Source organism: Apus apus, chromosome 20 (assembly GCF_020740795.1).
Source record: "Apus apus isolate bApuApu2 chromosome 20, bApuApu2.pri.cur, whole genome shotgun sequence".
Taxonomy (NCBI): domain Eukaryota; kingdom Metazoa; phylum Chordata; class Aves; order Apodiformes; family Apodidae; genus Apus; species Apus apus.
In genome coordinates, this window is record NC_067301.1 from 8,288,401 (window position 1) to 8,302,754 (window position 14,354).

At 51.9% G+C, this 14,354-nt stretch overlaps 2 protein-coding genes across 3 annotated transcripts in view; one reads left to right on the forward strand and one right to left on the reverse strand.

Moving 5' to 3' along the window:
- Positions 1-3,013: 3,013 nt before the first annotated feature.
- HTR6 (5-hydroxytryptamine receptor 6) lies at positions 3,014-6,388 on the forward strand. The gene is made up of 3 exons (XM_051637529.1): positions 3,014-3,745; positions 5,518-5,676; positions 5,906-6,388. The coding sequence occupies exons 1-3, from the start codon at positions 3,014-3,016 to the stop codon at positions 6,323-6,325; spliced, it is 1,311 nt and encodes a 436-aa protein (XP_051493489.1). The 3' UTR covers positions 6,326-6,388.
- Positions 6,389-8,671: 2,283 nt separating this feature from the next.
- TMCO4 (transmembrane and coiled-coil domains 4) overlaps positions 8,672-14,354 on the reverse strand; it is a 38,040-nt gene continuing 32,357 nt past the window's right edge. For both annotated transcript variants that reach the window (XM_051637515.1, XM_051637514.1), the window contains one exon: positions 8,672-9,880. In XM_051637515.1, coding sequence (XP_051493475.1) covers positions 9,704-9,880 — 177 coding nt within the window. In that variant the 3' untranslated portion in view covers positions 8,672-9,703. The remainder of the gene's footprint in view (positions 9,881-14,354) is intronic.

A 14,354-nucleotide genomic window follows, 5' to 3' on the forward strand; every position in this document is an offset into this window, starting at 1 on the left:
GAGAAATCCATGCTGTCAGACCACCACGATGTGGCCCTTTTATTGGTGGTCAGTGAAAAGAGGGGCTGGATTTAGCCAGGGGACTGTTCCTGTAAACTCCAGGAGCTGCAGTTTAAGGTGCTCAGACCAGGATGTCTCCACCTCCTTTCCACACAACCTGAGCTTCAGTGGAGACAGACAGTGGAGGGCAGATGAAAACACAGACCTTGAAAAGGTAACTGGCCAAGCTCCATCCAAAATCTGCCCTAAGGAGCCACCCCAATTAAAGGTGGAATGAGATCCTAAGAGTAGGTTGTACTATTGGAGGCCACTGCGTTAAGCCCTGGACTGCCTGGGTGTCCTCCCTGAGGTCTCCCAGCCTCCCAGTTTTCCTCTCTCCAGCTCACCAACCCTTTCTTTGCTATGGTGACACTGGGTGGCTGTTGACAACCTGGTTTTGCTTTCCCTGCTAGTGGTACTGGAGAGCAGAGCTGGTGGAAACCATGGTCCCCTGCAGATGTGCCCAGAAACTCAGCACAGGGCAGAGAGCACAGACAGGCCTGCAGAGCTGCTGGAGCAGAGAAGCTTTTGCAGGGACAACAGTAGGATTTGGATCTCATTTTAAGGCAGTTTTTTTTTTTTTTTTTAAACACATTTTCCTTCCATCAATACAGATTCACTTCCCCAGGAAAAGCATCCAAACCAAGAGTACAAAACCTCCCTGGTTGTGCTCCACACTCCTGATCCCATCTCCTTTTCTGGAGACAAACTGAGGTGCTCCTAAGCTTTTGGGGCAGCAGGGCTGAGGAGGGAGCCTGGCTCTGCACTCTGGCACAACTTCCAAGCTGTGCACTCGTGTGGAGCCAGCTGGGAGAAATCTGTGCTGCTGCATTGATGTCCCCAGGCTGATGAGCCTGGAGCAGCGTGGGCTTGGGGTGGGTTTTCTTGCTTGTTGCCAGCACAGATGGGACAAGGAAATGAGGGTTTCCTGGTACAAGAGCTTTTCCAAAGCAACCTCCTGCTGCGATCAGAGCCTCGTGTCTGTGTGCTCTGCCTTGGGATCCCTGCCAGGACATAGGGATGCAGGGGTGGCCGGGGTGGGTTTGGCTGGGAGCATCCAAGGAGAGGGTCCTGGAGAAGCAGAGGGAGGGCAAACACCCTTGCACAAGCTCTTGGGAGAGCTTGTCCTGGTGTGAGTGACAGCAGCTGCTTCCCAGTGACAGCGGCTGCTTCCCAGGAAGAAGCTTTCCAGTGGCATGGAGATCCCAGGGGGGCAAGTGGGCTGCATGAGGGCTTGTGTCCATCTGCAGAGGTGAGCCCTGCTTTGCATCTCACAGAGCTGAACTGCACGTTCAAGCCCCTGAAAAATGCATGACAAAGTTGTTGGAAAGGTGATTAGAAAAAGTGGATGTTGGTGAAAAGACAAATTCCTGCTGGGCTGGTACAGCTGGAAATGAGTTAACAAAAGCTTCAGAGGTGGCACAAAATGGTTTGGGTTGGAAGGGATCTTGAATATCATCTAGTCCCAACCCCCTGCATGGGCAGGGACACCTCCCACCAGCCCAGGCTGCTCCAAGCCCCATCCAACCTGCCCTTCAACACTGCCAGGGATGGGGCAGCCACAGCTTCCCTGGGCAGCCTGGGCCAGGGTCTCACCACCCTCACAGGGAAGGACAATGGCTGTCCCTGTGGCCACAGGGGTTGGTGCCAGGGGCACAACAGACACACACACAGAGCTCTGGGCTGTGCTTGAGTCAGGTCTCCCCTCAACAGAAACTGCAGCCATTTGAGGGGAAAAAAACTTTTCTGGCTGTCCTGGAATGGGTGCAGCCTTTTCCCTTGGCTTCTGCTCACCCCTCCATCCAGACTGCTGGAAAACCAACCCAGCAAGTCCCTCCCGAGGCAGGTGAATTGGGAGCTGTTGCCTGCAGGTTTGGTCACTTTTTATTTGGCTTTGTAAAATTTTGCTTTGAATGAAAAGTGGAGCCTGGTGCTGCGGGCTGGGCTGGCCACGAGGTGCTGGCCCCGGGGCCACTGCCCACTTGCCAGGTGACCACAGGGTCCCCGGTGGCAGAGGGGAAGCAGAGCGGGCACTGGCTGTGTCCTTAAGGAGGAAAAGGGAACTCTGAGGCTGCCCCTTCGTGGAGTTCCCACCAGACCCTGTTTTCATTAGCATTTAATTACATCTCCTCCTCTCCCTCCACACTCCCAGCCCCACCTCCTCAGAACCGGCAACTCTGCCTCCTGCTCCGTGCATCCCGTAGCCGCAGGTCACACTGCCCCGCACACCTCTGCACCCACCTCTGCCGGGGGAGGGACACGGAGGGACACCTTCCCCATCTTCCTCCTGACGGGAGAGCTTGGCTGAAAGGTTGGGAACATCCCCGCGCTCGCCTCGGGGCTGCTCTGCCTCTCCCGGCTCTGGCTGCGGCAGCGGCAGAGCCCGGCACGGAGCCGCTCGGCGGGGCCCCTGCCCCGGGGGACAGAGAGCACCGCGGGGTAGAGCATTCCCAGCATCTGGAGTGTCCTGGGATCCGGAGCATCCCTGTCATCCGGAGCATCCTGAGGTCCTGAGCATCCCCAGCATCGGTACTATCCTGGGGTCCAGAGTATCCCAGCATCTGGAGCATCCTGAATTCCAGATTATTCACTGGTTCAGCACATCCAAAGCATCTCTGGCATCTCAAGCATCTCAGCATCGATCCCTGGCATCTTGAGCATTCCAGCATCCTGAGGATCCCCAGCATCCCAGAGCTGTGTCCAGGGGTATCCCAGTGCAGAGGGATTTGCAGGGACAAGGAAATTCCTGGCTGTGAATAACAGGGAGGGAACCTTACTCCTGCTGATCGGCTCCTGGGAATGTCACTCTGCCCTGCTTGCCAGTGAAGAGGGAGAGTGGAGGAAGAGAGGGAGAGAAGGAGGAGGGAGGAGGATGAACACGGAGCAGGGAGAGGGATGGTCCTTCCCCTGGAGCTGGCTCTGGCGATGATCACCTAGTGCAGGTCAGGGCTGGAGAAGGTCCCCCCAGCTCCTCATGGAGGGTGGTTCGGGGGCCCCCAACTCCAGCTTGCTGGGGGAGCGCTCGGCACTGGTGGGGAGCAGCTGGGTGGCTGCCTTCCTCTGCTTCATCATCCTGCTGACCACGGCGGGGAATTTCCTCCTCATCCTCCTCATCGTCACCCAGCGCTCCCTCCGCAACACTTCCAACTACTTCCTGGTTTCCCTTTTCATGTCCGACCTGATGGTGGGGCTGGTGGTCATGCCCCCAGCCATGCTCAACCAGTTGTACGGCCGCTGGGTGCTGCGGGGTGACTTCTGCTCCCTCTGGTACTCCTTCGATGTCATGTGCTGCAGCGCCTCCATCCTCAACCTCTGCCTCATCAGCCTGGACCGCTACCTGCTCATCATCTCCCCCCTCAAGTACAAGCTGAGGATGACCTCCTGCAGAGCCCTCTGGCTCATCCTGGCCACCTGGACCTTGGCTGCTCTGGCCTCCTTCCTACCCATCAAGATGGGTTGGCACAGGCTGGATTTTGAAGTCCAGTCCCCAAATGTCACCTCCCGAGGGGATGAGGAGCAGTGCAGGCTGCTGGTCAGCTTGCCCTATGCCTTGGTGGCCTCCTGCCTGACTTTCTTCCTCCCTTCTGCTGCCATCTCCTTCACCTACTGCCGCATCCTCCTGGCAGCCCGCAAGCAAGCAGTGCAGGTGGCTTCCCTTGCCTCCAACGTGGCCACCACCACCACCTCCGATGAGACCACATCACAGGTAAGGTGGCCACAGCCACATTGCTCCTTGCAGACCCTTGTGGTTTGGACCCTCAGGGTGTTTCTGTCTTCAGGATGGCCTGGGTTTGGCAAAGGGCTTTGGCAACCAGACCACAGGGAGGGACATTGTGGGCAACATCCACCCCCAAGATGTCCTCAAGATGTCTCCTGCAAGGTGCATCATGCCTTGTCCCAGCCATGCTGTGCTTTCCAGCTGCTCAGGAGCACAGAATCATGAGCAGAAGCAGAGAAATCAATGAGGATCCAGGCAAAAATGCTCAGCAGTGCAAAATAAACTCAGTTTCTCCCCCTTCTTGGCTCATGTCATCCCAGAGGGGTTTAATCTTATCTGACTTTCCACACTTAAATCTTGGCCATGGTGGGTGTGAGACAGATGGGGTAGAAGGAGCTTAAATAACAGTCAATCCCAAATTCTGGAGAGCACCTTATTTTGAACAGGCAGCTTCTATTTTTGTTACCTCTTCTATAATGGGAACTGCAAGAATACCTCCTAACTCCAGTGCTGGTTAAACCAGCATGTGTGGTTTTTAGAACCAAACCCTGGCTGCACTTGTTTGTACTGCTCCAGGAGAAGGTAATTGTCACTAAATCTAACAGCTTTAATTCCCTGTAATGGGCTTTATTGACCTCATATCCTACAGGGAAAAAGAAAAACTTAATTGCCTTTAAATACCTTGATTTAATTTGATTTTCTCTCTCTTTTAAGAAAGGAGGCGGGACTCTCTGGCCCAGTCAGCCCTCCCACATGAGCTGAGAGGCAACAGACTTTGGAGAGGAAAATAAGAATAAAAAAATAAACAGACAATATGAAAATGAGAATCAAAAAATAAACAGACAATATCATAAAATACTTATTTCCCACCCAGATACCAGGTTTTGGGACTTGACAAACACAAACCTGCCACCTCTCCAGTGCTGCCCCACTCAGGGGACAGCGAGATGATGTGGAAAACCAGCCTTCAACCCTGGATTTCAGCAGAGTAAAGTGCCCCAGCAGGTTCCTGGGTGAGCTTAAGCTCAGGGTGAGCTGCAAAGGAGGGGTCAGCCAGGGAACGTGTGGATTTCATCTGGTTAACTGGAATTCTGATCTCTTTTTGGGCAGGGAGCTGTGTGGCTGTGAGGCCTTACTTCATTATGGCAGAGGGTTGAGATAATCACTGTGGATTGTAAGAGTGGGTAGAGGAGAGAGTTAGTTCAGCCACAGAATCATGGAATGGTTTGGGTTGGAAGGGACTTGAATCATCTAGATCCCAACCCCCTGCATGGGCAGGGACACCTCCCACCAGACCAGGTTGCTCCAAGCCCCATCCAACCTGCCCTTCAACACTGCCAGGGATGGGGCAGCCACAGCTTCCCTGGGCAAGTTAAGGGGTTTGTGGGCTGGAATGTTTGATGTCCTGCTTTTAAAAATATAATTAATTTGTTGCTCTAATCAGTACCTAGAACTGCCTCTTCAGGGCATGGTTTATCCTCACCAAAACATTGGATTTGGATTTTTCTACAAAAGAAGCATCTTAATGATAAAGCCCCTATTTTACAGTAAAAATAATAAATAAATACAGATGTAATCTCTTTGATATTGAGGATTTCAACTCTTCCTGATTCCTGGGTTCAGGGACTGTGGTGTGTGACATCCTCCTGCAAAGGGAAATAATGCCAGGTTTTTTTGCAGGGTTTGAAGCCCCAAATGTCACTTTCCTTGTGCTCTGGCCCAGGGGAGGTGCCCACTCACCACCCCATCTCCTGCTGCAGGTTCCCTGTGCCCCGAGCCAGCCCGTGGCTGGCAATGAGGGCAGGAGGTTCACCAACAAGCACAGCAAGAAGGCTCTGAAGGCCAGCCTGACACTGGGCATCCTCCTGGGCATGTTCTTTGTGGCTTGGCTCCCCTTCTTCATCACCAATGTGACTCAGGTAAGCAGCTGTGGGGTTTTTGGACCTCAGGTTTTCAAGAGCTCATCGCTGGGTCGGAGCTCTGATGCCTGCAGGTCTTGTTGGAAAACCTGTGGGACTGAAGATGCAGTGTCCCCAGGGAGTGAGGACATGGCAAAAAGTCTTTGAAAGGGTTCCTTTGAAAGGAGAATGTTGGCATCCAGGTTGAGGTGAGAGATGGTGCTAATGCCTTGCTGTGTCCCCCTGCCAGGCAGTGTGTGGCTGTGTCCCAGCTGGCTTCTTTGACGTGCTCACCTGGCTGGGGTACTGCAACAGCACCATGAACCCCATCATCTACCCACTCTTCATGAGGGACTTCAAGAGGGCCATGGGCAAATACCTGCCCTGCTGCCGGCGTGCGGGGGAGCCCCATCCCAGCGCCATCTCCTTCTCCATGAGGAACTCCAACAGTGGAGCCCGCGCTGCCACCTCCCTCAAGAATGTCCTCACCTTACAGGCAGAGACTGACTCGCTGGAGTCTGGGGTGCTGGGACACGAGCACAATCTGCTGCCAGCTGCCCACAGTTCCCTGGCCCTCCCAGCCCCCAGGCCCTGCCTGCTCAACCACTTCGATGTGGAGCCTTCGGACACGGAGCTGCAGCCCAAGTGTCTTGGCACCCCCGTGGCCTAAGTGAGGGTGTCCCCATGGGGGGTTCCAGACCTCTGACTGCTGGGGAGGGTCCCCCCAGCCTGATGCAAACTCTCTGGAGGGACAATTGCTGGCCCACACACTGCTGCTCGATGCCCTCTTCAAACACCACGTGTCTCCTTGGAGAAGACGTCGCCACCGAGCACTGAGGCAAGTAGGTTCATCCCTGCAAAGCCACCTTTACCTGCTGAATTAATCTGCCTTGTTTCTCTCTGCTTCCATCCCTCCTTTGCTCACCATCACCAATCCCTTGCCCTTCTCTGAGAGCTGCTTCTCGTTGCCTTTTCATCTCTAGTTAGTCTGAACCTCAGACTTTAGATTCTTCTTCTAGACTTTATCTCCCTGAACTCAAACCAAGGCTTGGTTTTCAGATGCCACTCAGCAGATCACCTCTGTCTCACCAAGAGGATTGGTTGAAACCACATCCCACGGTGCCATGATTCATGGACGAGAAGTTTGAGGCTGCTTCAGTCCACAGAACATCACACCTTCTTGGAGGTTGAATTCCTTGCCTGAGTTGGGCTGGTTCTGTCCTGGTTTCCTGCAAAAGTTGTGAGCAGCAGCAGAGTGAAACCCTCATGTTGAATTATGAGCAGCCTGTGCTAAAGGGGATTAAATTTGGTGCAAACTGTTCAGGGCTGATTTTTGGAGGGTGTGTGGGTGTTCCACTTGTTTGTGGCTCTACGGGTATCCTGGCAGTAGTAAGGAGATAAGACTCCCTTCAGCTTCCATCCTACAGCTTCCTATTTTTAGCACATGACCATCACACTTGGACAAGCCCGTCAGTTTTTAGATGATGGAATCAGAAAACCTTTTTTTATCCCCTTTATTCAAATCAGAATCTGAACAGATATTGTCTTCTAAATGACTGTGCCAGCCCCCCCAGCCCCTCCTCACTGAGCAGTGAGTGATGTGGGAAGTGGGCACTTAAAATATGAAAGAAACCAACAAATCCTTTTAGCAGATTCTTCCTCAAGTGCCTTTTGGATGCAGAGCTGGGTTGGGAGGGGGTTGCTGTGCCCTCCATGGACTCAGACCCTACAAGCCTTGCTGCCCATTTCCAAGCTCACTCTAACCAGTTTAATTGTGCTCCCAAAGCTGATGAAGACAAAGGAGGACAAGGCATACCTAGGATTTTGGGGTGCTGGAAGAGGCAGCCACATGCCAAGCAAGTCTCATCAGTTTTCTTGCCATGTTGCCCATGTATGTTCCAGAACTGAACGTGTGTTTTTATGACTAACTTGACATTTATTTGCTGCAAATCCCCTTGCAGCTGAGGGCTGCCCAGGGGTCAGTGAGGCACAGGACAAAGGGAGGGCTGAGCCCAGGGTGATATCAAACCCACTAAGAGACCTTGGCCACCTAGCTGTGGACAGAGAGCTTGGGGTTGGGATCAAGAACCAAGATCAGTGTGTCCCTCTCTCCACAAATGATGTAAAAACATCTTTTGGCTGCAACTCCAGCTAAAAAGAAGTAAATACATGATGAACTCCACGAGTCCATCAGGGAACCAAGGCAGCAGACACAGGCTTCAGGAGATGGACAAAGAGAAACTGCTTCTTCCAACCAGATGTTCAAAAGCAATAATCAGTGACTCTTATCATTGAGTCAGGTCTTTGTGACAAAGCATTTACTTGTGGACAAATTGTCTGATGCGGTGGAGAAATAGCACCTCTTTCCTGCAGCCACATTGACCAGAGAACAGGCCTGTCACAGCTTCTCCTGGAGACATCTCCTGTGGTTCTGAAGCAAGGAGCTGCTCATGATCAGAGCTGAGCAGGTCTGAGCCCCCATTGGTAGTAGGAACTGGGGAGAGGAAAAGCCACCCAAAGCTGCCAGGTGACATGCCATCCCCAGAGCAGCCACCCTTTCCACTTGGTGAGAAATAATCTGCAGGTGAGGTTTGCAGGAGAAAGGCAGGAGAGGGGGAACTAAAGCAGCTGCTGGGATGGGGAAGGAGCAAGAGGGCTCTGTGTGAGCCAAAATGGGAAGCTGCAATCACACTGGTTTCCATCTTCTGAGTCAAGGAGACCTTCCCAGCCTGGATGTGGGAAGGTGTTTGTACCAGCCAGCACTTGCTTTAGAACAGAAAAACATAGAGGAGGGGTTCATCCTCCTGCCATGCTCCTGCTTGATGCATCTCCTTGGGCTTAGAAACAAAATAGGTCAGAAAAGGACCTTTTATGGATGTGGATCAATCCCATATGGTTTTGGAAGAGTCTGCCTGGCAGGGGATGTAAAGCAAGGTCCCTCCCTCCTGTTTGAGACTGAGGGAGAAGAGAGTAGATGCCAATTTGCTTTTATGGAAGGAGGTAGAAATCAAACAGATTCATGTTTATCCTCTGCCAAGTATTGGTTTTATTCTAAGCCAATTAAAAATATGTACAGGGGGGGCTTTTAAGGCTGGAGAAGTGTGTGGGACATGAAACAAAAGTCTCTGTGGGTTGCTGGCTTGCAAAACCTGGGAGGAAGTTTCACAAAGTAGTAACTCATAAAAGCCCACTCTGTTTCTTCTGATTCCACCCAGGGACTTGAAGCAGGTTTCTAATAGCAGGGAGGCCTCAAATGCTCATCACCCTCAGCTTCCAGAGTGAGGAACAGTCCTGTTGACTGGGAAGTGCCCAAGCCCTGGCAGCAAACCAGCAGCAGATGGGAGACAGAAGCCAGGTTGCCAGAGCCCTTCACCTCCCCAGCTAGCAGAGCTGAAGTGGGGATGCTCAGATGTACAGAGCTGGGCACCCAGAGCCTGCAACATGCCTGCTCGCCTGAAACCCACATCAACCACTGGTGGGAAACTCATTTTAATGTCCTAGTAACAAGCCCCTCTCCATGATATAGCTTAAAAATACCCACAGAGCCACCTGCTTTCCCAAGAGTTATGTAGCAGAGACACAGTCCCTGCTGGTGACAGCTGCTTCCCTCAAGAATAAGCCCAGTTTGTGCCAGGAGGGAAGTGCCACTGCTTCCTGAGGAGCAGTGCTGATTCAGGCAGGAATCAGCCCCTTCTCATCTGTGGGAGATGCTGTGGGTGGCTGCTCCAAAAGCTTGGATCCAGTAACAGGACTCTGGTCCTGGTGCCAGGCTCTGAAAGCTGCAGCTATAGCTCTGCCAGCTCTCCTGACACTCCTTTGGGAGTCCCAGTGCAACGGACGCTGCTTTGATAGTGGTTTTGGTGCTGGCTGAGCACCTCTGCCCCACACAGCTCTAATCTGCTCCTTTTCCTGCTGCCTGCTCCCTGCTGTCCCCACTGTGTGAAGAGGCTGGTCAGGGGAGGGAGGTTTCCCCCAGGAGGTGGCTGGAGGAACCCTAGCAGCGAGTGTGGCCAGCTGGGAGAGCCTCACCATCAGCTGCATTCTCCTCTCATGCCACATCTTCCTCTCCTGCAGCCTCACTGCCTGCTGCCCGCTCTGATTTCTTGGCTTGAGGGGACAAAAGACTCCTGCTGCCCTTCTCTTCCAGCTGGCACTCCTTGGTTTTGATGCCCACAGCTTTTAGGATCATGTCCATTTGCTTCATGTAGTCCAGGTGGCCGTTCACCTGCAAGCAACAAGAGTCCCATTAGTGGGGATGCAGCAGGGAACCCGGCTCAGGCAAGTCCTTCAACTCCAAAGCCACCCATGGGACCTGAAAGGATGAAAGAAGGAGCTCTGAAAACTGCAGCTGTCCACTGAACCACCTGAACTGGCTGCACCCTTGGTGGTACACACTGCTGCAGGGCTGCTTTTCCTCTGACAAGTGTGGATTTAAATTGCTTGGCCACTGGTGAGTTACAAACCCCCAGGTACTGGGTGCTATGAGGTGACCTGCCATGCTGAGAGACACCCAGGTAGGAGACAAGTTGTCATAGTTCAACTCCCTGTTCTCTGCTAAATCACATGTCCTCCCTGTGCCTTAGCTCCCTTGTAAAAGCAAATATTATCCTATTAAAATGAAGATACAGTCATTACATCTCACAACAGCTCCCAGGCGTGTCAAGGCTCTTGGCTGGAAGCTGCACTGACCATATAAAACTGGGAGGCTGAGAGTTATGGGTTCATAAACCAAATTAAAGTCAACAGTACATGCAAGCTGCCTCCCATTTTGATTGTAAAGTGATTTCCATAAGATAAACCCTTCTGAGATGGATGTTGGAAAGCACCCTTCCAGCCACGGCACAGGAGGGAGAGAAAAGCTCCTCTGCAGGTTATTGTTATACATGTAATTCTGCCTGGCTGGAAGGGCTGAAACTGCCTTCTTAATATCAGGTGTCCTGTGCAAGCTGAGTGTTTGAAGTCAGGACAGCCAGGATCCTCCTGGGGAGCAGCCTCCAGCTCTGCTTTGCTGCTGTGCTCACAGCCAGAGTGGGGGAAGCACCTTGGAGCCGGGAATCACAAGGGGGATGGACAGTGGGATTTCCTGTGGAGAGGGAAGCGCCCAGGGGCTGAGGTGAGGCTGTTTCCTGCAGAGTGTATTGGTAGGATTTGCCTCCTAAGATGTTTTAGCCTATCACAGACTGGTTTGGGTTGGAAGGGACCTTCAAGATCATCTAGATCCAACCCCCTGCATAGGCAGGGACACCTCCCACCAGACCAGGTTGCTCCAAGCCTCATCCAACCTGCCCTTCAACACTGCCAGGGATGGGGCAGCCACAGCTTCCCTGGGCAACCTGGGCCAGGGTCTCACCACCCTCATAGTGAAGAATTTCCTCCTCATGTCCAACCTAAATCTGCCCTCTTCCAGTTTTAATGCATTCCCCCTCGTCCTCTCACTCCCTGCGCTTGTCCCAAGTCCCTCCCCAGCTTTCCTGGAGCCCCTTCAGGCACTGGAAGCTGCTCTAAGGTCTCCCTGGAGCCTTCTCTTCTCCAGGCTGAACACCCCAATTCTCCCAGCCTGTCTCCAGAGCAGAGCTGTTCCAGCCCTTGGATCATCTCTGTGGCCTCCTCTGGACTCACTCCAGGAGCTCCATGTCCTTCTTATGTTGGGGACTCCAGAACTGGACACAGTTCTCCAGGTGGGATCTCATGAGAGCTGAGTAAAGGGGGAGGATCACCTCCCTTGACCTGCTGCCATCTTTGCTAAATTCCATTTCCAACAGTTTAAATCCTTCCTGCCCCAGCCAGAAGGTTGTCTTGGGCAACACTGCCACTTACTTTCCAAAATCCTACTTGTAATTAGGGAATTTCCAGTGCGGGGAATACCCAAGAGCACGGTCCCAGGCTTCCTGCTTCCCAGCTCCATGCACCAGTGCCCCAGGAAGGAACTCTCTGTTCATACCAGAGCAAAGCTCTTCCTTTTGAGAGGCAACATTGGATACACTTAGGACTTGGAGCAAAATGAAGGATTTAAACAGCACATTAGGAAGGCAATAAGCAACTTTCATCAGTCCAGATGGCTCGACAGGCTCTTGATGTTTTGAACAGATTAGCTAATTAAAATAACCATAGAAGGACTAATGGACTGGCTGTTCAGATGTGGATGTTGTTCTCTGAAAAAGGATGGACCTCAGTGCACAGTCAGGGGGTTGGTGCTAAGGAAAGACAGAAGTTGGACAAGGGGGGAGAAACAAGAAGGAAATGGATGTACTGGGAGGAGCTGTGAAGCCTCTTGGTTTGGTGAAACCTCTGCAGTCATCACAACCCTCCTGCCCTGGTCAGTGCTGGGGGATTTCTCAACCTCTTACATTTTCTGGTCATTAGAGAGAACAAATTTCCTCTTCCACCCTAAGGACTAGATTTTCATAACTCCTCAGTATCCAGCAGCTTCCACCAAAATGATGGGGAATTCCTCTTCTTGAGCACCACAATCACCAAGAGACTCTGGGTACGAGCAGTTCTGAAGAGCTGAGCTTTCCCCTGATGGCGCTAAAAGAAAAGCTGAGACCTCCTGAAAGTCCATCCCTCACTGCAGGTCTGCTAATACCACTGAATCTCTTCCAAAAGGAAACTCACTTCTATTTCCAGGACAGCCCAGGAGAGGATTCCAGACCAAGAGAAGCCCTGAGAAGGTAGGACTCTTTCTATGCTGTGACATCAAGTACTGAACCACCAGCCAAAGACCAGCCAACAAACTGCCTTGCCACTTCAAAGCTGTGAAGCCATCCTTCTGGGGGGGAAATAAAAAAATTCCACCTCTCAAAAACCTGCTTTCATCTGGATTCTGAAAAGCTGGATTCCTCTGCTGGGTAGGTGGTGCTGGAGAAAGGATGGGAACATCTAAAGCCTTGTAAGGGACAATAAACATGTTAAAGGGAAATAAACAATTGTTTGAATATTTGTCAGAACAAAGTGGAGGAGGAATTTTCAAAATAAATGGAATAGAAAAATGGTCTTGTAACCAAACCAAATGATACTGATGCTTGTTAAAAGGGAGTGAATGCAATGGGGTTGGTTTATCTTTGTGCTTAGGTGACTTCTCCCCCCTTGTAGCTGGTTTTGTGGTTGTTTTGACTCATTGGAAAACACAAGCCAGCTCCTGGATGAGGGGAAGATCTCCAGAGGACTGCAGGTGATGGCATTGCTCAGGTGGATCCATCACTCAGCTGGAAGGAGCTGTCAGTTCCGAAAGTCTGGAAAGATTTTCAAGTTCAAATCCACCCAAAAAAGCATAAAAAATGTCACAGAGCATTATCATTAGCTGTGTCTGCTGGATTCAGGTGGCAGTTGTTTTATTTGGTACAAGAAGTGCCTCTGGTTAAGGTGCCAGAAAAACACAGTTCAGTTTATGGGAGCTTGAAGAACAAAAATAATTCCACCCCTGGACCTGCAGCCAGCCCACTCTGAGCTCTGCAGCACAGATGCTGCTCTCCCTAGAAATGACAGCAGCTCTGGGTGGAGAGAGACAGGGACCAGCATGTTGGAGAAGACATGATCATAGGATCAACCAGCAGCTCCCTGGGACAATCTCCAGGGCTCCACACAGTTGGTTTCCCTCAGTGTTGTGAAAGAACAGACAAAGCAGCAGCACAGGATCCATCTGTGAAGATCAGCTCTTTAGGAGAGAGGAACAACCCTGACCTCTTTCAGGGTTTGAGCTACAGGTATCTGAGGTGTAACCCAGAGCCCAGCACCCTTGGGGTGCTGCCAAGAGGTGGGATGGGGAAAGAACCTGGGAGAAGGGAGATCCTATGTACAATCCTGGCTCTGCCACAGACCCACACGAGTACTGGCAAGACTCTGTCACAACCCTGGGTATCACCATGACATTGCTCTGCTCGACATGGCAGAAGAAGGCTTTGCTCACACCAGACCCAACTGTTCTAAGGTCCTGCTAAGTTTCCCTCAAGAAGAGCACTGATCCCAATTGGCCAGTGCAAGAATCACACTATGGCTCCAGAGCCTGGCACAGCTCACAGATATTTGCTCTGCAGGTCTGGGGAGCTTGTGAGAGCTCAGCTGGGAGTTCTGGCCTCTTGGCTACCTGCAGGGAGAGAGAAAGGACAGAGCAGCTGGTCTCTGCCTTCCTCCTGCTCTCCTTGATCAAACATCCCATGGACTGAAGGAGAATTCCAGAGGAGCAGGGAGCCATGCAGCATGAGCAGAGGATGTGCAGAACTCTTCAAGTTGCAGGAGCTCAGGTCATTAAAACAGCTCAGAATTTCACCTCTTGGATTTGTTTTGAAGCCCATCATGTCCAAAGAACAAATTTACCATGCAAGAAAAAAAACACCTTCAAGTTCAAATGCCTCTCCAGAGCTTCTTTATTTCACCAGGAGCTGTAATGTCTGCCTTGGGGGGGCATCAGTTTCAGGATCCCTTTTGGACAAAATGCTGTTTTCATAGAAACCAGTATTTTGTGCAGGATGAAAAGGGTTAAGAGAGTGAGGTGCAGTTTCTGCAGCTCAGATAATGATCACACCTTCCTTCCCCGCAGCCCTTTCCTCCCCCTGGTGTGTCAGACACTCTGTGTACACACACATAGTGAAACCGAACCGCCTCCGGGTGGCAGAGCTCAGCAGAGCCAGCTCAGCAGCTTTGCTTATTGTCACTTCCCCTCTCCCTTTCCAACTGGTGGCAGGGAATTTGGCATCCAGGAA